Below are 26,145 nucleotides of genomic sequence, written 5' to 3'. Positions count from 1 at the left end.
AAATAGAGCTTAAATCATACTAATAACCTCAGAGGTCAGTTATATGTTGAATTCTATATGTATTTTCTCTGCTGAAAACAAAAAAATAAGGATGAAACATATTTGTCTGAATGTTCCAGAAGAATCCACCAACAATAAAAAGTTCAATAAATAGAAAGAAAAAATATTCACAAGAGCTCTCAATAGCTGGTTTCTCCACTAACACAGAGGGAGGGGAGGGACAATATCCACCCACGTACAATTTAACATGCATTCATGTATATACAAGTCAAACTAAAACACAGTTAGTAGGATACACAAATAGATAAAGCCATCCAAAATATATACATAGAAAGGTTCCATTTGTTTTTCTAGTCGACAAGTTCTCCAACTAAAAGGAAAAAGTTTGCCAAAAACAAACATTTCTCTTAGTTGCATCAACAAATTCATATAGAGTATATGAAAATGGAAGAGAACTATCCTCTCTTAAGCAGAACCACCAAAATGGTTGCAACAGCTAATGCCATAAAGGAAGATCCAAGTGTCATATTGATATATTTATGATCAGTGCTACTTGTTACCGTTTCGCCTGAGGGGCTGGAGATCCCAAAGAAATCTTGAACGTAGTCAGATATAAAGCTGACAATCTGCGAAACTTTAACCTTGAAGCTATCCAGTAAAGAGACTTTAGAGGTTTCTTCCACTTCTACAGTTGGTGAAAAGTTGGGCTTGTTTTCTGCAACAGATTCAGCTGGATCCCCATATATTTGAGCTACCGCTGCATAAAGACAGAGAATGGATGTGCTTCTTATCTGGTGAATTGTTCAAGGATCAAAAAAAAAAAAAAAAAAAAAAGTTAAAATATTAAGATGCTTTTCCTAACCAGGTGAAGGGTTATTGCAGAACTTGAGAAATTTCTCGTTATTCATGACCGCATCCCAGACATTTTTATCAGCGGCAAGTGAAGCAACCACCTCCTGCAGAAGAAAGCAGGAATGACTTGACTACACATGAATGGTCTCTATAAGAGTTTAAATATAGATTAAATTTATCAAATGAAAAAAATTTCAGTAATGAAAAATTCCACAAAGTTCATTAAAATCGTCCACAATAATCATCTTCCTTCTCTTCCTTAAGTATGCAATATAATATTTCATCCATATCATCCCAAAATTAATTTTTAAAATTCTATTCAAATACACATGATAAGCATAAACACTGATGGAAGATGATATTTATAACGACCTCACACATAAGTTACTTAATCACAATCATTTTTTTTTTCACTAATCCTATTTATCTCAACAGTTTAATCTTTCAACTATAAGCCTCAAATCCATTTTCTACACTCTTTTTAATATATAATAACTTACAACCTTCCCTATGCATTTCATTTCTTGCCAATAAATATTATGTATAATTTTTCTCATCATTGTGAACACCAATGCTCTTATATGCTTATATCAAACAACTAAACTCCATATAGTAACTACAGCGTTTGTATTAGAACAGCTAAGCCCCTAGATTTCACCAAAATCAAGTTAAATTATGACAAGCATTTGCACTGAGATGTGTTAGCCAACACTCGACTAATTTTCACTACAATCAGTTTAAGCAATGATGAGTCACTTACGAGTGATTTCATAGCAAACCTTTGCCTAGTCCTCGCATCAGATTAAATCATGGCGCATCATTTCTAGGGAATGGATTGGCAGTGGCACTAATAAGGTTCAAATTGAAATTTTTTCATTAATTTTGATAACTTTTACAATATAAATAAAATCAAACCCCAATCCTTTCATCCGAACTTAAGACATGTAATGGAAATTTTTGCAATAACACCAACAAGCAATATAATATTATCATTTAATATATTATTCATTAAAATTATCCAAAATAATAAAACCTTATTTAGAAAGATCAGATAGCATGACATTCGGATGATTATCAAATTTGATTGACATTAACATGCCAAAAAAATAAATTAAATATCATGTATAAAATTATCTTTATATAAATTTCTGTCCTTCCTGTAATTGAGCCTAATAAATTATATGCTTAATGCTAATAAATTAAACATATAATCTTATTCTTAGAATTAAATTTATAAAAATTAATTTAAAAAAGTACATAATTCACTAGGTGTTATTTGTTCAGTATATCTAGCTATAGTTAGGTGAAGTGTAAATATTAATACTAAAAAGTTTTACTTTATATATCTAGCTATTTGTTTGATATTTTTATCCTACTTAAACCTCTAATAATATACATAATTTTTTAAGTGCATTTGATATGAAAAAATAGATATATAAACATATCGAGCACTTAGTGAACTATTTGTTAAAGTATGGTTGCAAGCATAAAATAACAATTAGGTCATATTTCAAGGTTGTTCCTTTAAATGACGAATTTTTTTTTAATTTAGTTAAATTTGTTCAATTAAATAAATAAATAAATATAAATGAACCTTATGTGAATGAGAATTGAGTCTTTCATCAAGTGCACTAATTCGCTTATAAGCCTAGACGAAATATAATAAAGTATTGGTGAATAATGCAACAGCTTATATCTATACATGCAAATTTGATATACTACACAAAATAGTGATACAAAAAATAAAATACAAATAATTCTATATAAATCTCCTCAAGAAGAATGGTAAATACATAAACCAGTACCCTTAAAAACATAAGTTTCTTTAATTATAAACTCTTCTTTAATTATAAACTCGTTATTAGGTGTAAGGTATTCATTAGTTATTAAGTCATATATTTTATTAAAATCTTAAAACATAATCTTTTTTAACATATCCAAACCAATCACTTTTATATACATTGTATATAAAATAATAAGTATCCTACATAAAGCATCAATGAGTTTTTTTTTATCTTAGCATAATTTTAGGTAGATTAGCATATTTTTTAAGATATTCGACTCATTTATTATGACCACGTCCCAATTTTTTATGAAGGCAAACATTTGATGGTTAATATTCAAAACAAACTTTCAGGCATCAAATAATGTATCCCAGATGTAAGAGCGTACACTATGCATTAAATTCTCAATCATCATTGGAATAACTTCGCCTTGTTTTCATTTTTCAATAAATAAGTGATAGAACATCCCTTCTAGCTTAAAATATCTCTTATTGCTCATAAGAAATCTCAACTTCTCCTTGTAAGACAATTTCAATAGGAGCTACAATTGTACTAAATCAGTCAAACAGTTTTCTAAAAAAGGAGTTCAAACCATAAAAGCTTTCATATCATGAGTATTAATCGAATATCACCATTCATTCATTGTCTTTATTTCATCACGATCAAGAAATAAAACTACACTTTTTCATATTCAAATAAAATTTATATTTTGTAACTGCAAAAACTCTTCTAAGATGCACAACGTGATGATTTTCTACTCTAACTATATATCAAAAATTATCAAAATATACTAGTAAACTGTAAATAAAGGGGATAAGAACATGATCAAAATTATGATAAAAATGTTTGATACATTAGTTAATCCAAATGATATTTCATTAGCCTCCTCAAACCTTCTACTTGCTCATAATTACTGATGGAAATATTATCGCTGCCCTAGCTATCATGTCAAATCTATCATCCAACTAATGAACAAAAAACCAATATTTAAAGGTCTTCATCATGAACACTTGGGATAAGACTAATATTTGATGTCTTCATCATCAACACTTGGGCTAAAACTAGTGATATTACTAATTACTTCATTATTAAGGCATATACACCAAATTTTATCTTTCTTAGGTGCAACTAATGTTGAAACTACAAGGCTCCTCTAAACAATATATTTTTCAACAATCCATCTGCTTCTCATTAAAGTTAAACAGGTTAAGTTGAATTCATATCACAATATAGAAGGTTATAAAAAAATCATCAAGAAATAGATGCATCATATATCTCATAAAAACTACACATACTTTTAACATATTTTCTTTTATTAACTTTGTTAATTATAATATTACTACCCTTAGATAAAGTAGGTACAATCATTTAACTTTGTGTGTACTAGAAATAAAGGGATATTTGCTAGGCGTATTTACCAACTTAAGTTAGCTTGAACTCGATATAGTACCAAAATGCCATTTACAGCGATATCTTGGGATTGGCTAAGATAAACACAACTATTCTTCATTTAAAAGGATAAGCCGTATTAAGCTAAGCACATCGAGGAAACCGCTTATGATCCTAAGCATTCCATCGTTGTTATCTCAAATTCTCCCCTCCCCATGATCTTCTTTTCTCCCCTTTTACGATTTCACCTCTTCTCCCCTTCCATATGATTTCAACTTTGTTGCCAACGTAACTGGAGTCATCAAGAGTGACATGTGAGTAGGATTTGGAGCTTGGTTTGGATCTACTACCAAAACTTTTCGTAATTTAACAACTCACAACAACTCCATCACATGACTTAAACATAAAGTTATGCCCAACTTTCCAAAAAAACATCAAACAACTTCACAAGCTTATATTAGCTTACCTTTTAAAGCAACCAAATAGCTTAAATTAACTTATCTTACCCTCGCCCTGTTTACATAAATATATAACAAAAAAGGACCAAGGAAAAATTAATAGCATGAATAATAAACCTTTTAAGCACACAAGTTTTCAACTTTTTTCCGAAATTTAAGTCATTTACAAGTTTGTCAATTAATGAAGAAATATAGGTGGCATTTCTTTTTTAAGAAGGCACTAAACCTGATCTAGACCAAGGAAATTTTATATTGGGATTTTCCACTAATTCAAAATTAATTAATTATAACTTTTCAAATTTATTTCACATATACTAACATTTTTTTTCTTGTTTTAACGCATTTAAATCATCATCAAATAATAGTGGTATAACAATGAAAGATGTTTCTCTTTAAGTGCGGCTTTCATTTTTCCCAAATTAATATAATTCATTTGCCAAGCCTTTCACACAATTTTTTCCCAGGTATCCAACATATTTTAGCTTGTCCTTTAATTTTAACTATTTAAATCTTATATAAAGCTTATCAAATAGTTTCTAATTCAACATGATTATCCACGAAATTGGCATAATAAAAAAGCCATGGAATCTATCCTCCCATCAAATGTAGAATGCTTTGACCTTTACTTAATTATTTCTTCATCCAAAGCACACATTCAATACCTATTATTGTCAAACATCTCATTATCATATAAGGACTGTAATTTTTAATATTTTGGTCACGCTGATATTCCTGACATCTATCCAAATTAACATGTTTTTCTATATGATAGAAATCAATTTCTTGTTCATCAGGGTAGTCCTTAGGTTGAGAATGAGCAGTTTACATAATTCAACTCTTCTACATAAATAACCCAATTCTTCCCATCACACGTAGACAGCTTTGACTTAGTTATATCATCATCCAAATCGCATATAATACCTATTATTGTCACACATCTCATTACAATACAAGAGTAATAATTTTTAATATTTCTGCAACATTGACATTCCTAAAATCTAATGGAAAGACATTCAAATTAAGATGTTCATCTCTAGGATTAAAATCAAGTTCATATACATTAGGATTGTTGCTAGATTGAGAATGAGCAATTTATAAAATTCTAGTTCTTCCTCTAAGCTGATTCATGCCCTCCCTCATTTAATAATGCCTACTTATCATCGGAACTAATTATTATTTTCAATTTTCTAAGATCTTATCTATTTGTTTATTTGTTACATGAACTCAATGTTAAGCATCGCTTCTGGTTGACCTCATGAAACAATCAAAGGCACTGATGAAAAATCAGATGAAGGATATTCTAGGGCCTAAACTTTTTAATTCATATATAACAAACAATGTTATTTAAATGCAACAAACATACAAATTTCACGATGAACAAGCTATTAATCTTAAAACGAATATTTTTAAGTTTAATAAAAAGAACAAAAGTAAACAATCCAATTCAGATGAAAGAGTTTTTTTGCACTCAGCCAGAAATTAGCAACTAGAAAGTTAAGGATCACAAAAGCCACTTATATTAATGAAATTTTACATTAAAGAAAAAAAAATGGGTGGAACTTAATAAAAGTCCAGTCACTTTCCATCAATAACAAAATAATTAGAAAAATGAAGATGAGAAGGATGAGGGTAAAGGGATGGGGTAAGAATTCACCGATAAAACAAGTTTTATTCTTGTACAAAGAAATTATCTATCCCAAAACTTTCAACTTTCAAAAATGATTAAGGAACAAAAACACAAAAGAAGGCGGATTTGTGCATCCAAGTAAAAAATTATTAACAAAGACCATTTTTTTGGGCATGGCTCATATTTCTGCCTATAATTCTCAAAGAAAAATAATGGAACAAAAAGGAACCATCGAAGGACCAAACCGTAATAGTCACCACCAATCACAAATGCTATACAACAATCCCGTGATAGTAGCAACAATCCAAAAAAGTTGCTACAATTTTGCAAGAAAACCACACCAGCTACAATAGAAGACTTGTGGTAAATGGAACAAAGGCAGAAAAGGAAAGCCAATAGAAGAGACATAGAAACTGGGAACCTAGCCTAGCCGCAAAAAATAGATAGCAACGAAAGTTAAATCAAATGCAATACCAAGTAACCATAGCGATGAATTGAAATAAGGAAATTTCAATCTTGATAATATGAAAATATTATAGGAATGTAAATACACTCACTTACACAACTATAAAAAAAAATTACAACACAAAATTTAATGTTCTTTATGTAATTTTAAAATAATTGAGCTCATTATTCATAACACAAACATTTTATGTTTCTGATAACGGCACATTCTGAGACTCATATCACTCATTCTGCTTAAGAGTGGTTCATATATGTGATAACAAGAAACTATAATCTAATAGAAACTTATAAAGAGTGCTAAAAAATGTTACAACGTGTGGATGAAGATCCAGTGCAGAGTATGAGGAAGGGTAGATGAACGCAGCCTAACTCCTCATTACAGAAAGGATGTCACCATATAGAGAATTATACCCCCCTTCTTCTTTGTTTAGACAGTTATTGTCCTTTCTTTGAGGATAAAAGACTCTCTCAAAGTTATGTCTACATAGCAACACAGCTCATTCTTGAAATATCTACTACTTAATCTCTTGGAGGGATACAGTAATAGAAAGTTTTATAAAATAATTAGAATTTGAACTGCTCTACGACGGATTTCAAGGAAGTAAAATCAAAACAAAAAATATAAGCCAGCAATAATATAATGTAGGCAATCTTTCATTATGATATATTCTAAAAATTAACTTAAATTCAATTCATGGCCCGTGCACCAAAGTAGTCCAACTCAATCAATTAAACCAAATATGGATAAGATAAATAATTTGTTTGTACTAAGTCGGTGGTCCCCATTTAAGATAATTATTTCACTTTAGATTAATTATTTGAAATAGTGGCTCCTCTTTGAATAGCCCTAGGAGAGATCAATTCTATTATAAAATCAGTCATCCCATCAATGAGGTCTCCATTGATTAACTAAAAATCAACTAACTCTGATTTTGAAGGCCGTTTTAGCATATGATCTAATAGCTCTAGATGGCTGGAGACAACAGGTAGGAATAAACTTTCCTTTTGCTTAGTTTCATTCAATGAGGACGGGATTGCATTAAGATATTAGCAAATGCCATTAATGAGTTGCAGATGAGACATTTTTTCATTACAATTAATTAGTTGCCAAACATGTCAATGTATTTATAATTCCAAATGGAAGGAAAATAAGAAATGAATGAAAGATGGGAAGGTCATTCAAATGGTTAAATCATATTGGTAATAAAATTGGACTAAATTAAAATATATGACCTGTTTAAAAATTCCTTATGGTTGGCCATTTTGAATTCCATTTCATGTTCTAATCACAGTGGTTCAATTGTTTCATAAAGAGTCAAACAAAAATGGTGATTTCCAAATGCAATTGATATAAGGAAATTAAGCAGCAAAACTCGTAACCAAAAACAGCAAAAGTAGCAACCAGTAATAGGTTGTTGAAATTTTGTGATAAAAAAAATAATGAAAACAAATATTTGGAACCAAAGCATTTAAGACTTGCAAGAATTCTAGAGGGAATACAAAACAGAACCTATCAGGACACAAAAATCTTAATTGTTTGACTGGCTTTATTTGTTAGAACAACAAAGCAGTGTAGATTATTACTGATTAAACAGTACTTCAACGTCTTCAATCAAAAGAATATAGCATGCTTCTTATTTGATCTAGCATCTCACAAAAAATGTTTCAATCCTACATTAGTAAATTTCAGAGGTCCATAAAATCAATATTCGACATATCCCAACTATTTGGGGTTGGTATTGTGAATTCTTCTTTTCAATTCATTCCTATAAAGTAATCCATACTGCTTTAACTGTAATTAATGAAAACCTACAGGATTACATAACAAATGAAAATTTTGCTTGTTAAAAGAAGGTCAGCAAAACTATGGAACAAAGAAAAGTTTATATCCTCAACAATTAAGACTTCGTTCGGGACGGGTTTTTTGCCTCTTCTTAAGCCACTTTTCAGTAAAAAAATACAAAAATTTTAATTTTTTACTAAAAAGCTACTTTAAGAAGCAACAAAAAAGCCGTCCCAAATGAAGCCTAAGTCAAAAGAAGAGAGAGGTCCACATTAACCTGAGCTTCAGAGCTTCCTCGCAGCAAAGAAAACATCTGAACGACATGTCCCGGTACTGCAGAAACGGTACCATTTTCACCACAGGCTGTTTCTTGGCCACCTCCATGAGAATCCAGGGTATGATCAGGTACGAAATATACTCTGGAAAATCTCAAAACAATCAAAGACTACATACAAAGGGTATTAAACTCCATAAAGATTAAAAAAATATAGAATCTAATTTTGCAAGTAAGAGAAAACTTGTGATGCTAATAAAGAGTACATATCAGGTTTGCCATGTTATATTTTGTCCAACTTCTGCATTAAAACAAGTTCACATAATTAAAATTCTGCATATCTAAAAATTTTTAGCATTTCCTATTTCGAAAAGTAAGCATTACACATGGCCAAGACACACAACGTGAAAAATAATCATACGAAATGGGATACTGAAAGATATAAGCGAAAAAAAAGACAGCTCCATTCTTCATGAAGCAGACAAAACAGGCCTAAGACCTTCAACTGCCAAAAACCAGGTACTTGTACAATACATCAATTTTACAGGAAACTAGATTCCATTAAAAAAAAATTCTATCAAATGTTTAAAAGCTATTCAAGATATGTATCTTTTGTCTAACGATTAACAAAGAATAACTAAAGAAAGCGGACGGTAAATCTTACTTCTCCAGCGCGTCTTTCAGATCAGCGGTCGCCTCCTTGGCCTCCTCGAGGGTGGGGACGGGACCGAAAACCAGTCGAGGAGCGACATCAACCGATGAAAGGCTTTGTTCTGTATCTCCAGCGAGCTCCCACTCAGCAAATTCCCAATCAGGCCAGTGGGTAGCGACGGCCACCGCCGGGGTCTCACTTAGTGTAGGACCAGAGGAAAGGTTAGGAACACTGAGCCCCTGCTCGACCGCAGGCACAAAAGAGGACGCTTGCTGCCTGGCGGCCCTTCGAATAGCCTCACCGACGAGCGGAGAGCGGAAAGATCCGGTTGAGGCAACCTTCGCTGCTGTTCTAAGGACTCCACCGCCCATTTCGAATTGCTTCCTTTCCTATGAAACCCTAGGATGCCGATTAGAGATCGAGGAAGGGATTGAGGAGGTACGAGAGGCGTCGGGATTTGGACGTAGCGCAGTGGTGATCTCCCTATCCACATTTATAATTTAATTTAATTTTGAGGACAATTATCTTATCGGGAATTGGTGAACGAGTCATCAAAATACACGGGGAATTGCTAATCTAAGAGCATCGCTGCTTAATCAACGGTTAGGATTTGCTAGGTTGATCAATAACAAAATTTCATTCCTTCCAGCGGGCATGAAGGAACTTCTTTTTGTCGGAAACGTTAGAGCGAAGGCTCTTAACAGCTAATCGATACGCTAATAAAAGAATAATTAAGATGACGAAAATCGCTAACAAAAACGAACTTCGGACAGAAAATACCGCCAACAGCGACGGTTCTGAAAATTGAGAAAGTCGGATTGTGCCTTACCTTGCGTACAGCAAAATCCTCAACAGTCTCGACGAACGAAAACGGACCCGCGGCTTCCCGAAATCAACTTTTCCTTTTTCCTCTTTTTCCTTTTCTCACGGATGGAATTTCTGATATTTTCTTTTATTTTCTCTCTCTTCAAAATATCTCATTTCCTCTTTAAAATACTCAGATCGTCCTGGACGATCGCGCTTCGTCCCGGTACGATCTGGGCTCTGGAAAATATTCGTCCAGACAAAATTAATTACCGTCTCAGGACGACTTGGGCTCTGGAAAATTTTCGTCCAGACGATCCCACATTTCGTCCCGGACGAACTGCCCAATCTTCACAATTCTGAACAAACCTGTACCGATCGTCCCGGACGATCCAACTTCGTCCCGGAAGAACCTGGAGCAGAACTGATATTACAGAACTAGCTGCACTTAATTCACCTCCAGACGTAAAGCTGTGTCCGGCATCCGCACATAATAATTTCTCAGCTGCTTGAGTCCACTATACCTCTGCATAACTCATTATTATAATAATTATTTTTTTTTGTTAGTAGTACTAGTAAATTTTATGGTTTTGGTGAAATTTAGGGCTTGGTTAAATGTTTTGGGAGAATGTGTAAAATAAAATTGGAGTACAAATTTTATTTATTTTATTTTTATTTGATATAAAATAAAATAAATAGAAAGTATTTTTGTAATTACTAAGAAATAGCATAAAAGTTCATCCTTTGCATATTTTAAATCCACATAAATTGGGTGAATTTTAAGTGTAATGTTATCCTTCGGGAACTAATCCAACTGAGATGATTATAGGGTGAGTTTTATATTATAAATGAGGTCATTTTTACGTGACTAAATAATACATTAGTATAATATAATAGGCATCAATTGTGAAAAATATTTTTCACAGTAGAAGTATGAGATTGAGTAATCAAACATATGAGGATAGATTTTAGTAGTTGATAAATATCAAGTTTTGATTTTTGATAAGCATTTGGTCTATTAGAAACATTAAAAGTCAGTAGCATACTTGATATTTTTTTTATGGTATACGAAAATCAACAACCCCGAAGTTAAGCTTCATATGAAAATTGATTAAGGCTTAGTTTGAGACGGCTTTCTTATTGCTTATTATAGTAGTTTTTTTAGTACAAATTTTAAATTTTTGTACTATAAAACTGTTTTAAGAAACAATAAGAAAGTCGTCCCAAACGAAGCCTAAAAGTGACATACATCAAGCAACAGCTGGTTGTATGCTCGATTATTCTCCTTATAAGAGAAAAGAATGGCAATCACAAAAATGAGTTTGATAGATGTTAGACATCGGTGAGTGTTGGTTGACAATTAATTATGAATGTGGGATGTGAGATAAAATTTAATAATATGGTCATTGATAACTATAAATGTGAGCCTCAAGTTAAATAAATTTGATTTTAATAACGATAAATATATGGATAATTTCAAATAAGTTTAATAACAACATTGGAAGATAAGATTAAAATGAAACCTCAATTGAATTCTTTTGCGCAACTTTTATTAAACTTATATATATATATATATACATTTAATAATTTAATAACAACATTGGAAGATAAGATTAGAGAGAGACGTCATTAGATGGTTTGATCAAATAAAACAACGGCCTTCTGATAAGGTTAGAAAAAAAAAGTATTAGATTTGAGTTATATTAAGAAAGACAATAATAAACCTAAGAAAACTTGATTAAGAAATATTAAAATTGATATTTCTTTATTAAATTTAAACAAGAATTTGACTTTTAACTTAACACTGTAGAAATAAGGATTCATATAACCAATCTCATGTAGTGCGACAAATGCTTGATGTTGTTGTTGTTGTTATATGCATATATACATAATGAAATTTTGGTTTAAAATTAGTAAAATTTGGGCAATTTCAATGATGCAGAGCAGCATATTAACCAATAAACCAACAAAGTTCGCGAGGCTTTATTAGGCCATATTCAGAGTAACATGTATATTTAATTTTAGTTTACTTCATAACATCACTACAATTACTAAACAATTAATATACAAAAAAAAATCAACTTAGGACATTCATACCCAAATTTTCTCCTGTCCTACCAACACATCTGAATTTTTTTGTTTTTCCTATTGAAACAGATCGATCATTAAAGCAATAAAAAGGTCCAAAACTGCAAGATTAGATACAGATATAATACCAATATACGCCCATTAACTACGATCACGATTACAAAATTCCTGTTTGTTTAGGGTTTAGATTCTCTATATGTAATCTGAACCTTGGAAGTGCTCAAGGTCGGGATGGACACCGCCTCCAGGCCGTCGTGGCCGCCTGCAAAAAAAAAATATTTTGGAATTCAAAATAAGCAAGGAATTGATGATCTTTGCTAAATGATCTTAAAATTATGCATCTTGTATATGTGATCTCTACTGTGTTTGTTCTTTTGTTCTTGTTTGAAGCTTTATTAGTACACTGATAGTTAGTATCCAAGCTTTTGATTTAGAAACCTTCAAGATTCAAGCAAGAAGGATGGGAAGATCAAAATTAAAGGGTTCGACGGCCAAAACTTTCAAGTAATGAACTATCTATAAGAAAGAAAGCTCCATCAATCGCAACTTCTATTACTAACTGCCTAGATCTAATCTGCTTCTAGCTTATGTAACCAGATCTCCAGCTCTTCCACCTTTGAGTTCCACTGTCGATTCCTACAACAACAACTCCTCACGGTGCAACTATAGCAAAGTTAGAAGAGAGAATTTATGGAAAATGATACTGATTTGAATGAGTGTTTGATGGGGACATCAGAGCATGGAAAGTATATCAGAGGCTAAGACGTGGCCGACGATCTGTTGCGCCGATCTATTTTTGAGTCCTCATATGTATTTGTTTTATTTATTTGATTTATGTATTTATTTTAGTAGCATTTCCCTTTGTACCCTTAAGGGTTTTGCATGTGTAAGTCCTAGGGGCTATGTCGTCTTTTATTTTCTCTTTTATTATATGAGACTATATATAGCCCCCTTATATTTCTTTTGAGTGGCTAAGCCCTAAATCTTTGTAAGTCTATATATATACTCTCCGTTGGGGAGTATTAAAGGTTATAAAAAAATGAAGTTGTCCTCTTGCCCTGTCGTTCTCCTATACCATTTCTCAATCTCATCATTTTTCGAGTTGCCGCAACTGGAATTGCCATTTTATCGAACATGTTCACATCAGCTTCTCACAAATTAGGAACAACCAGGACAAAACAACTACAATTGAATTGAAGATATATCAATTTATCCCTTTGTTTCCGTAGGGAAAATAGTTAATCCATGCACCGGTATCCATACATTCAGTGAAGCAATATGGGATAAAATTAAACAAATTTTTAACCTGGGATGCTTACTTTGTGCAACAAGCAAAGCATATTAACTGACTATTTTCTTCTGGCCATATTTTTTGGGTAAAAGTTCTAAGTTTTTTTTTTAAAATATGGTTTATTCATCATGATTAGAAGTTTAATTTTTTCAATAGCGCCACCAAGTTCAGTGTCAAAAAAATGGATTTATTATTCTATGCAGAGTCCGGAGGGCGTTTGGAGACCAGTAAAATTGTGCCACGTCATCCCAAAAATGTAATGCGCTCGGTACCGAGCTTGATACCCGCCCTCGGTACCACTTGGTGCCGCTCGGTACCGAATGCTTAACCGGACGGGAGAACTGTCCAGTGTCCGCACAGAATAAAAGCTCCAAAAAGTGATAACAAGGGAGATAGTGGTCACCAATGACTTTAGAAATGGATTATATTCTTGTAGATATTAATGGTAACTAAATGATAATTTCAGCACATTCTTGAATACCTATTTATACCTTGCAAGGAAATAAGAAAGGCGCTTATTAGAAGTTTGGTTACTGAATACATGTTTTGACAAGCAAAACTCCAAGTAACTTTAAATCATAAACAAAAAGCATTTATCTTCTAAAATTGACAACAGGTGAAAATATCAGAAAGCAAACAAAATGCTTGAATAATTATGTCAATAGAATTGATGTTGAGCATAATTAATCGAGTAACCCTATGGGACTGAAGAAGACTTTGGAGCAGCTCGGAAAGGTTATGACTTATGATTGGCTGAAGATATCAGCTTAAAAGAGTCTTAATTTCAATTTTGAGATTCCTCAACCCAATAATGAATTTGATTATCATAATCTTACAACCGGAGAAGTTTACGATCAAAATTAAACTCTTGATAAAAAAAAAAAAAACATTTCAAGCCTTCATCTCCAATAATGAGATCCTCGATAATGATGAATTTTCAGTTATCAAAGAATTATAATCTAAGATGTCAACCATCGAAATTAAACCCTTGATCATTAAGATAATGTTTCAAAATTTTCTAATATGATGGGTATAATTATTATCAATCATAACTAGAGAGGATCATTTTGATAAAAATACCCTCAAATGCATGTAAGAGAATTTATTTTGTGCGGACCCCAGATGGAGAGAATCATCCAGATTTGTTGCACTTTTACTACCTTTTTGCTGCGCTTTTGTAAATACTCAATAAAGACGCAACAAATATTCAATATTTGCTAAACAATTGAATATTTGCTACGCTTTTACTGAGTATTCACAAAAGCATAGCAAAATGATAGTAAAAACGCATTCATAATTGAATATTTGCTGCATTTTTACTGAGTATTTGTAAAAGCACAATAAAAAGACAGTAAAAACACAACAAATCTGGACGATTCTCTCCGTCCAGTGTCCGCACAGAATAATTTCTCCAAATGCGAAGACAAATCTATTCAAGTTCTTTTCCTAATGATGGTGATGATTGACTAAATATCAAAACATAATATTTTGCTAAGAATGACCAATTTAAATTTGATCAGAACTTACAAAGTGTCAATATTATATTAAGCATGCCCATATGATCATACTAAAAAATCATAAGGGATAGTACTTGTGGGTAACTTTAAACCAAATCATAAAATCCTCATTAGAGCGTAAAATCCCTAATTAGTATCATGTCAAAATATTCAATGTACCTTTCGAAAAATCAACTTTTGAGTCAATAATGTCTAGAGAACAAAGGCAAATCAAAGTATTTTTCCATTTGTTCAAAATAAAGAAAAATAGATGCTCAAGATCATTACCTCACAAATCGTTGAGGCTCAAAACCAGGGACATCCGGTGGACCATATGGGTCAAACCGAGCGCCAGGTGGCACACCCCTACTTAAATAAGCATGCATTAGCTACTATGCTAAAAAAATAAATACTATTTTCATTGCACAAAGTGGTCAAATAAAAATAGAAATATTTTACTCACGGTATTCCACCAATACTTCCAGGTCCACCACTAGGACCAAAAAATCGGGGATCATTAGGTCCTACAACCAAAAAATGATAATCATAACTTGAATAACAACTAACAAGATAATTTTATCAAAACATAGAGTTTTTCCAACATACCAACAAGCATGCCACCACCCATGCCAGAGCCCCTGCAAATAATAACTTAAATTGACAAATTATGATTTGGAAAATAATTAAGAGCTCATTTGATTGGTCATAAATATAAAACATATTTTACAAAACAATGATTTCGTTTCACGCATTTTTAACATGAAATTAAAATCATCACTTTTGAGGGAATTTTGAGAAGATTTGTGCATGCAACCAAATGATGGTTTTAACAAATTTTATCATTTTTTCATACATGATTTCTATCTTCAACCAACCAAATGTACCCTATCCAAAGGATAAAATAGGCATAGAGATGAACCTTTCAGGAAAGAAACCGGCGCCTGGCCCTGGATAGAGATCATTACCGCCATATGGAGCAATAGGAGGATAAACCAACCTATAAAATAAGAAGATAAATGACCAAGATAAGAAAAACGAAACATTTTAGAGTACTATATAGTGCAAAAGAAGCAGATTGATATAGGCCTCAAAGTTAGACACTATTTGGTAAAGCCTCAAACGTCTCTTTGACATGGAGAAAACAATATATTTGATGATGAAACAGTAATATCATATTTCCCGTCACTGTAATAGGTTTAAATTATTTGGAAATACTAAGTTTTATATACAGCAAGTAGAAATCATAAGCATCAGGTCAGGGAGACAACAGACATCCCAACGGATGTCAATAAAACCTTCCAAGATATTTAACCGTTCAAAGCAATTCCTACTCCATATTTTTAATAAACGAACCCATGTACAACAAGTTTTTGCACATTTTATTTACCTATTCGACTCTCTCCGCATGAGACGTGTGCATACAGGACTGATATAAATAAAAATAGCAAGGAGATTAAAGGATCCTAACCCCAAAGGAAAGCACTTTCATATCCCAACTAACCATTCTCTCTCACACTTTTTCTCTTAGTATTAACATAGACAATATCCAAGAAACCCAGCTAAAAATATATTATTAATGTCAAATAGATATCCCAATGGATAATTAGTTTAAAGATCAGTCACTCTGCACTCAAACGATGCAGTATTTGACATGCCAATGGGTCCAACACATGGATCACTAGGTGCACAGCTTGGAAACTATTGATGCATAACAGATTTATTTAGCATTCACCCAATAGTAACCAATTTGCAGTATGGGATTAGTAGGAAACATCTCTGGAACACAAGATAACAATTGGGCTTCAACTAAAACAAGTTCAAGGCATTAAAAACCAATACGAATTAAAACTCCAAAAGATATGAAATTGTAGAAATTTTTTCTTATTAAAAAACGATAATATGCTTAATGCTATCAGAATTACTTGGAATGAAATTAAGAATAATAAGACTTACCCAGAAGGCATTGGTTCATTATGCGGTGGGAGACCATCTGCAGGTCCCTGATGAGTTCCCAACTTGTCAATACTGCCATAAGGGAACCACAAATAAATGAAGCGGTGCAGTAGGAATGGAATTATATACAGACAAAACTATTAAAACTTGTCATGCACACATATTAAAACTAACTGACATAAGCAAATAATTTCCTTAGTTCATATATCTTTCAAGAGAAAAAGAAATACAGATAAACAAGAAAATTGATCTTAAAATATTTTCCTTATTCTTTCTTTGATAGGGTGTTGTATTTGGAATTATTTGTACAAAGTCAAGCCAGGTCCAACCAACTAGTTACAAGAAAGTTTCATATGAACAAGGTGATGAAAAACATAATCATTTTACCCAAGAACTATTTAAAATCTGAATAAGTGGAATGCTTGGTTGAAAATAAATGAATCATGTTGGAGAAGATATTGATTTCTTTTTATGGACTTTAATTACATGTATGGTATTCTTATTAGAATGTTCATAATATTCCTCAACATTCAAAGATTTGGATAAACCCTCATTTGGGGCTTTTGACCAATTGTAGCCTAATTCATTCCTAATATCTCACTTGTGAGTTTTAATGAAATGAATAATGAACAAAATAATCATGAGGCAAATGATCTTTTGGCACAAGACTCAAAAACCTATCATAAATTACATACACACCATAATTACCATATTTATATAATATTCATGCAAATGATCCATATATTCATTTTTTTTTTTATTCACCGCGCAATAGATAATGCCTTCTAAGGGTATATTTTAGGTTATTCCATGTAAGTTTAATTTTACTTATAATATCTCGTCAAAAATAATTGAACGCATCCCACTCGTTTTGATTTAGCACATTTAAACATTCCAAAATCAAATTGTTGGTAACATCCAAAATCATATTCTAAATTATTGAAATAATATGAAAATTCCTCAACATTAAACTTCCCATTGAATTTAGAAACACAGTTTAGATCCTCGTGAAAGTTATATTGCATTCATTTAAAATCATGACTTATTGATTTTGTTTACATTGAATCTTTTAATATATTATGATTGTTCCAAGTATTATATTATATAGTCTACTGATAATGCACCCATAAGCTTAGATGATATTTATGCCAGATAAGTGACATCAATAAGTAGGAAAGCCTGAAATGATTGAATGACTCTTGAGATCAACATCATTAGTACATGAATCAGCAGACCGAGTGGATTCTCAAGCTTCTCTGAGTCAAATTTTTGGCAAACATATAATGATCGAATGCCTCCTAAGACTATTGTCATTTGTACATCGATTATCTAACTGGATGGATTCTAAAGCTTACCCAAGTCTCACTTTTATTGAGATCATTTATCATTGTATGTTTAAGAGAAGATAAAAATTTCTTTGAGACTTTCGCTCAATTTATTTTATTGATCATTTGGTCTGTTTTTTATTGAAATTACTAACTAAATGTCATAATGTCTCAACATCCAAAGATCTAAATAAAGCCTCATTTAAGATTTTTCTAGTTGTAACTAAACTCATTTCTAATCTCTCACATAAAATTTATAATGATAACAAAATAGACACAAGAAAATGATATTTTCTGTAAGATGAAGGAATTTATTGGCTTACAAAACTTTTAATACTTTTTTGAAGACTAAAAAGATGTCAGATGAGTGGAGAATGAGTGTGTTAATTCCTATTTTTAAGAATAAAGGTGATGCACAAGATTGTGCGAATTATATAGGAATTAAGTTAATGTGTCATACTTTAAAACTATGGGAGCTAGTTATAGAGCATAGGTTGCGACGTGATACTAATGTTTCTCAAAATCAATTTGGATTCATGCCGGGTAGATCAACTATGAAAGCCATACATTTATTAAGAGGTTTGATGGAGAAGTATAGAAAAAATAAAGAGGATCTACATATAATATTTATTGATTTTGAAAAGGCATATGATAAAAATTCAAGAGAAGTTCTATGGAGAGTTTTTGAAAAGAAAGGAGTTAATAACGCTTATATTCAAATCATTAAAGATATGTACGCATGAGTTATTACTTGTGTTCAAACACAAGGTGGTTTGACCAAGTATTTCCCTATTTCGGTTGGGTTACATCAAGGATCAACCTTAAGCCAATATCTTTTTTCTTTAATCATGAATGTTCTCACTAGACATTTGCAAGAGGATGTACCTTGGTGTATTCTTTTTGCTGATGATATTCTTCTTGTTGATAAGACTAGAGAGGGAGTTGAAGGTAAACTTGAATTATGGAGATCAACCTTAGAATCTAAAGGTTTTCACTTGAGTAGATCTAAAACGGAATATATGGAGTGTAATTTTAGTAGTAATAGACCTAGTGAGGGGATTGTGACTTTGGGCGATCAAGTCATTAATAAGAGTACGCGTTTTAGATATCTTGGATCTATTGTTCAGAGTGATGGTGAAATAGATGGGGATATTATCAGCATAATTCAAGTTGGATAGTTAAAGTGGAGGAATGCATCGGGCTTGTTGTGTGATAAAAAAGTACCCTTGGAGATGGTGGTGAGGCATGCAATGCTTTATGGTACCGAATGTTAGCTACTAAAAGAGAAGCATAATACTAAGTTAAGTGTGGCAGAGATGAGGATGCTCAGGTGGATGAGTGGCTTTACCCTTAAGAGATAGGATACGAAATGAGCATATACGTGAAAAGGTTGGAGTAGCTCCAGTAGAAGATAAGATTAGAGAGAGTCACCTTAGATAGTTTGGTCACATAAAACGGCGGCCTTCCAATGATGCGATTAGGAAAGTAGGGGTATTAGATTTAACTTATGTTAAGAAAGGTAGAGGCAGACCTAAAAAGACTTGGTTAGAAAATATTAGAAATGATATTTCTCTATTAGATTTAAACGAGAATTTGACTTTTAATATGACACAATGGAGAAAAATGATTCTTGTAGTTGACCCCACGTAATGGGAATATGGGATAAAGGCTTGATGTTGTTGTTGTTGTTGTTGTTGTTGTACTCATAAATCTATCATAATAATATCCATACACCACATATTTACCTAGTTTGTGATGCTTTAATTGTTCATGTAGATGATCCCTATAATCAACACATATATATTTCCTTTTAAATTTATGTTTTAGGTCAGTATATATAGGCTTGGTTTTATTTGTGACATTTTGCTAAAATAATTGAGCAAATCGCACTAATGTTAATTTAACACATTAATTTTTTTCAAAATTAAATAGTTGATATGTTTAAAATAGTATTCCAAATTATTGATCCTACATAAAACTCCTCAACATTTATACCTCCCATCAAATGTAGGAATATAATTTAGATCCCCATAAAAAGTATGTAGTCTTCGTTTAAAACATTAACTCGCCCAAAACTAAAATAACTTAAATAAATGAAACCCTCTAAAATTTAATTAATATAATTCTAAAATATTAAAACTTAAATTTAAATTAAAATCTCTCTTGACCTACAACCAACAAACAACCTCAAACTTAAAAAACTTAAACATCAAACCCCTTTTGTGTTGATTCTTGTTGAATCTTAATTAGGTTGTTAAACCTAAGCTAATATCCCAAGGCTAACCAAGAGGGGGGGTGAATTGATACTTTTAAAAATTCTCTTGGATTTTAAAAGTGAAACTGGTTGATTCACAAAGCAAGTTAATTAAATTTTTTTAAAATGAAACTTTTCAACCACAGAAAAATAACTTGCAGTAAAGAAAATGCGGAATTTAAATAACACAAAGATTTATAGTGGTTCGGTCAAGCACAACCTACATCCACTCCTTGAAAACTCCCTCTTCAGGTATTGCACTATTATCAAAAGTGTCTCTCCTTTTGCCCCCACAGCAAGGCGGAGAAGCCTTAACAAAAACTCTCTTCCACCAATCCCCGGTGCGACAGAGAACAGTCGTCATTTCACACCCTCCAAGTGTAGGAAGAGAACCTTCATCCTTTTACACCCTCCAAGTGTAGGCAGAGTACCGTCGGCTGTTCACAGTTCACACTCTCCAAGTATAGGCAGAGAACATTCATCATTTCACACTCTCCAAGTGTAAGCAGAGTACCGTCGGCTGTTCACACTCTCCAAGTGTAGGCAGAGAACATTCGTCCTTTCACACTCTACAAATGTAGGCAGTGAACCTTCGTCAGTTCACACTCTCCAAGTGTAGGCAGAGAACATTCATCATTTCACACTCTCCAAGTATAGGCAGAGAACATTCGTCCTTTCACACTTCCCAAGTGTCAGTAGAGAACCGAATCTTATCCGAAGATCTTCTCACAAGCAATCTAAAAAGACAAGAGGAAGAGTGATAATCACAATTACAAGGAGATCCTTACCTTTGAGTAACCTTATGAATCCTTCACACTCCACTTGCAAGAAATCTCTCTCAAACACTCTCTCACACTCTCTCCTTCAATTGCCCTTGAAAAATCACGTAGACAAGACTCTCACGTCAGTTTTAGAGGACATTTTATACAAAAGACATGAAAAACCATCCATAAAACTGAATTTTTTAATTTAGAGCATACACGATCGTATGTTCGTACGTACGAACATTTCAAATATTGTGGCGTACGAACCTATTGTGAATCGATACAAAATTATTTCGTACCCGATCATCGTCCGATACGATCTAAGTTCGTCTGGGATAAACAGTCAGAAAATTCAATTTTTGTCTGTACGAAACATCAAGATGAAATGAACGAGAACAGACCCAAGATGTTCATCCTGGTACGAAAAGGGAATCGTCAAGTACGATCCATACTTAGAAAAAAAATTTCGTGCGAGAAAAAAAATAGAGGCGTTCGTCCCTGTACGAAAACTGAGATCGTCCCGTACGATCAGGACTTAAAAAAAAATTTGTGCGTGAGCGAAACCAAGATGTTCGTCCCTATACGAAGGTTTGATCGTCCCATACGATCAGTTCTTGAGAGAGAACCCGAGACGTTCATCCTTGTACGAAGCTGGGATCGTCTCATACGAATCATACTTAGAAAAAATAATTTCATTTATGTTCGTTCAATTGCTCATTGGGGAAAAATTAACTGATCAGATCGTCCCGAACGAAGTGATATCATACAGTACGATCAATTTAAAAATATAAATTTTAAAACTCTCCCTCGTGTGTGTGCTTAGTTACTCAATTACAATCACACTCTCTCAGACTCAATAAAATGAAAAATACAGACTTCAATCACAATAAACTCTAAACTGGTCTTGATTTGAAGTCTTCAAACAATCTGAAGTATGATTTCCCTTAAATGTTAGCACGCACAAGAGCAAAATAATTATTCCAAAATTTGTTAGGAGAAATAATAATCAAATCGATAATATTTGGAATCATCAAAAACATACAAGTTGCAAGAATATCAAACATGCAAAAATTAAGTAGCAATTATCTCAACATTTTAGACATATCAAAGCCACACAACATTTTTTATACACTAAATTTCGTTTGTTATGACCACTGACTCTAGTTTTAGGCAAGGTTAATAGTGTGTTTGGTGTAATGCGGGTACCTTTGCCTGGAGGGTATCCTTGGTGCATTTGTTTATTTTCAGTACATGGCATTCATAATTACTTTTCTGTTGGTACACTTTAATTTATTAAATTACATGCACATACATTATATTCATACATGCATATGCATTTATGTTGTCTTTTATTTTACCGTAAAAGAAGAGCAAAGTAGAATATATCTAGGCTTGTTTGTAAAATAAAGTGAAGTATAATATATTTAGGTGTAAATATATATGCAAGAGCCAAATGTAAATGTAAATTGTTTAGAATATAAATATAACTAGATCAAATTGTATACATTCAAAAAGTTGTAAAGGTTTAAAAATATTTGCTTACATGCATATACATATAGGGCTCCAAAAGATAATTTCATTTCCCTTAAGGGTATTCTCTTTTGGAACCTATCGGAAACTCGGAGCCTAAAGATGATAAGCAAATATATTTAAACTCATATTTCATAGAGGTAGAAAACTAGGTTTGTTGTGGTGGAGCATGACCAAGTTACTTTCTTATAGACCTTAGGTTGTATTTATTTTCTAAATAAATGAATAAAATATTTTACTATGCGCTCATTTCATGCATCATACATGATATGCTGATAATAGATAGATGTATTTGCATATTTTACACATCCCTGATTTAAACTTCTAAACTAAAATCCTTCACTCATTAGGATAAAGCCTTCCTAGCTTGCATACATAAGCTGGTTGATTGTATTTAGGATGCTAGCTGGTAGCTCACTCCAGAAAAGCATAAGCCAAATCATACACCCTCAATGTGTCTCCTCTAATCCTCGATAAGAAGAGAGTAAATCAAATTTTAATCTTTTAAACTCAATTTTTTAATCAAATCTTCATACATTTTAAAAATCAATTTCTCACTAAAGATGAAGATAAAAGTTTATCCCCCTTTGGATTAGAAGAATTTGGGAACTTTACTACTCACCAAACTAAGAAGAGAGTAAAATAACATCCCTAATCGAGAGTATTCTTGAGTCAATGCCTAAGATGTAACTAATCATGGGAACTTGCGACCATAAGAAACCGACACTCACATCAAATAAACCGCACTCGAGCTAATATATCGAAGGAGAAAAATCTCGTGATTATCGAATTATATATATATATATATATATATATATATAATCCATCGAGATATGTCTGTGAAAGCTACTATTTTTTATGAATAATCGTATGTATAATTCTATCTACTCTTTCATTGGCCTGCTTAGGTAGAGTTTAAAGGTCTGCGACCGCTTTGTTCTACCGGATAATGCGATCGTACCCTTTGTATTCTAACCCCACCAGTAGTATCATTTCGGAGACCCACAACTATAAAAAAAAATGATCTTCAGTTCATCAGATTCATCTTGTAGACGTTAATTTGGAATATATGCACACAAAAATTGAAGGTTGTTTAATCACCCAAATGGTCTCATGAATAAAAACTTGATTTAGATTCATTTGGACTTGGATCAAGGTGTTTTTAGTATTGTTAAATTTGTTTCATCAAGACGGTCATTTCTATTATAAGTTTACAGAAAAATAAGTTCAGGTGATCATGAAATTGATTTTGGAAGTTTCTAGTTTGAAAATTCTAATTCTTTGAAATATGAAAATTTACATAAAGATCCATGCTTGAACTACTGATTTTTTTTTTTTTTTTGGTGGCACATCAAACATATTGTTGAAAAGACCCAAAAAAAATGTTACTTATATCACCAAAAAGGAAGATAACCCGTAATTACTCAGAATTAAGTTTAGATTGAAGCTTCCTAGCAATCTTGTCACATAATTCAGATGATATGCTTATAAAAATAGCTTTAACATTGGTAATGAAGAACAAATAAAAGAGAAAAAAACACATAAAAAGACTGTAGAAGTGTCTAGCTCCGAGTTACAAGCAAGATAAAAAGAATGTTGTATCTACAGTAACCTAGCTGATCCCGCTGATGTCACTCGCCACACTACCCCCACGCCGCACTCTGCCCACTCAGGCCCCCCCAGCTCTCCGCCCCCCAACCCACTCCAACTGCTATTCCAGACCCTCTCCTCCCCACCCCAGGCCTGCAGACTCCTCTCCCCCCTCATACCTCTCCCCCATCATTAGTCTTCGCTGAGCCTCCATCCTGTCGGCCACAAATACGTCTCACACTGACAAATACAGTGCGAATAACGTAGCACGAACATATAAACGGCATCAGATTGCAGAAAAAAATGAATATAAAATTACAAGAATTTGCAGATGGAACGGCTCTTTCTGCTCGCCTTTATATTCCACGACATAACCATCAGATAATCCTCCAAGGGCAAAAACATTCCCAAGATCGCCTTCTTCGCGTCCGTCCTCTGCATTTGGAGTACACCAAATCCGTAAGCGTCTGTCCAGTTCATTCCACCCCTCATCCCAACCTCCTCACCTTCTGAATAATAATTAATTAAAAATTTATCAGAAACAAACCAATTGAAAAGTTCTTATGTGCCGTGGCATCAAAATGACTAGAAGTACCGATTGGTAGATATTGTCTACGGCTCTTCGACCCACAGCATGAGGAGAATCCCGCAGAAAGGAAGGAGGCGTGAATGACAAATGCGACCTTATCGTGATTGTTTCGAAAGGTAGGCCAGAAGCCCTATCACCGCCATCACCGGTTCTCCGAAGCCATTTCTTCTTCTTGCCATATACCTGTTTGTGTCGCATGATTCAAGCGGGGATTGTAAATTTCTGCGCGGTGTAAAAAAACTCTATATCCTGTGAAGTAACGAAGCCGAAAGAAATAGAGAAGGGAAAGTCAAAACTAGACCTCTCTTATTGTTTCTTATTGTTGATGAATACTTAATTAATATAATTAAAAATATTAATAATCAAGTGAAACTAATTAATTAAATTTAATATTTAACTAAATTATTGAATAAAAATTATTGAGTTAATATACTTATGTTATTTCATAAATAATTAGATAGTGTGGATTTAAATTATTGTTAAATGAATATAGTTAATTATTATTGTTAGTAGAAATAGTTGAAGATAATATAATAATCGCCTTAAATCTTTTATACTATCTTAAAAATTTAATTATCAAGAAATACATGTCAAACTCTTTTAATCACCCTAAATCCCTGAATGAATAGCCAAATAGTCACACCAGATTTAACAATTGTATTTTAATATGTTGTCAACAGTTTTCAAAATTAAACCCTCTGATTTACTAGAGTTTCATAAATCTAAGTATTAGAGGATTTATAACATCCAACTAAATAACCTGAGGATAGGTATTGGTGTACCAAAACCCATTAAATTGAATTTTTTATTATTTTATCTATATCCTCCGAATGATTGACAGGGTTATATTATGAATATATCATCAAAAATTATCTTGACAATGGAGCCAATCTCGAGTCCAAGAATCAATCTTAAAATGTTTTTTATAATAATAATTTAGAAAATGATACAACCCGATTCAATAAAAATAATAGTCGAACATGAAAGCGTCTCGAAAAAAGTCGAACCCACAACGACACCAAATTTCGACATCAAATACTGAGCCTAATATGTTCCAATTGAATACCTAAAAGCGTCATTTGAAAGAGACAGTCGTACAATATAAGTGACACGACACAAGAAAACATCGACCAGGACCAGACCCGAGAATCGGAATGAAAACCCGACACACGATTCA

At 32.6% G+C, this 26,145-nt stretch overlaps 1 protein-coding gene across 1 annotated transcript; it reads right to left on the bottom strand.

Annotated features, from left to right (window-relative positions):
- Positions 1-122: 122 nt before the first annotated feature.
- LOC110106981 lies at positions 123-9,779 on the bottom strand. The gene is made up of 4 exons (XM_020837096.2): positions 9,297-9,779; positions 8,636-8,777; positions 863-956; positions 123-757 (listed from the first exon to the last, which is right to left on the bottom strand). Exons 1-4 carry the CDS (start codon positions 9,653-9,655, stop codon positions 456-458), a joined length of 897 nt encoding a protein of 298 aa, XP_020692755.1. The 5' UTR covers positions 9,656-9,779; the 3' UTR covers positions 123-455.
- Positions 9,780-26,145: the final 16,366 nt, after the last annotated feature.

The sequence above is a fragment of the Dendrobium catenatum genome, unplaced genomic scaffold, assembly GCF_001605985.2.
Source record: "Dendrobium catenatum unplaced genomic scaffold, ASM160598v2 fragScaff_scaffold_716, whole genome shotgun sequence".
Classification (NCBI taxonomy): domain Eukaryota; kingdom Viridiplantae; phylum Streptophyta; class Magnoliopsida; order Asparagales; family Orchidaceae; genus Dendrobium; species Dendrobium catenatum.
Note: the sequence above shows the minus strand (reverse complement) of the source record. Positions and strands in the feature narration are given on the sequence as shown.

Excerpts from the sequence above, each read along its gene's own strand:
- LOC110106981 (XM_020837096.2), bottom strand. The coding sequence starts at position 9,655 with ATGGGCGGTGGAGTCCTTAGAACAGCAGCGAAGGTTGCCTCAACCGGA. Across the intron at positions 957-8,635 it reads GAGGAAGCTCTGAAGCTCAG|GAGGTGGTTGCTTCACTTGC; the intron begins GTTAATGTGGAC and ends TTTCTTCTGCAG. Across the intron at positions 758-862 it reads CTGCAATAACCCTTCACCTG|CGGTAGCTCAAATATATGGG; the intron begins GTTAGGAAAAGC and ends GTCTTTATGCAG.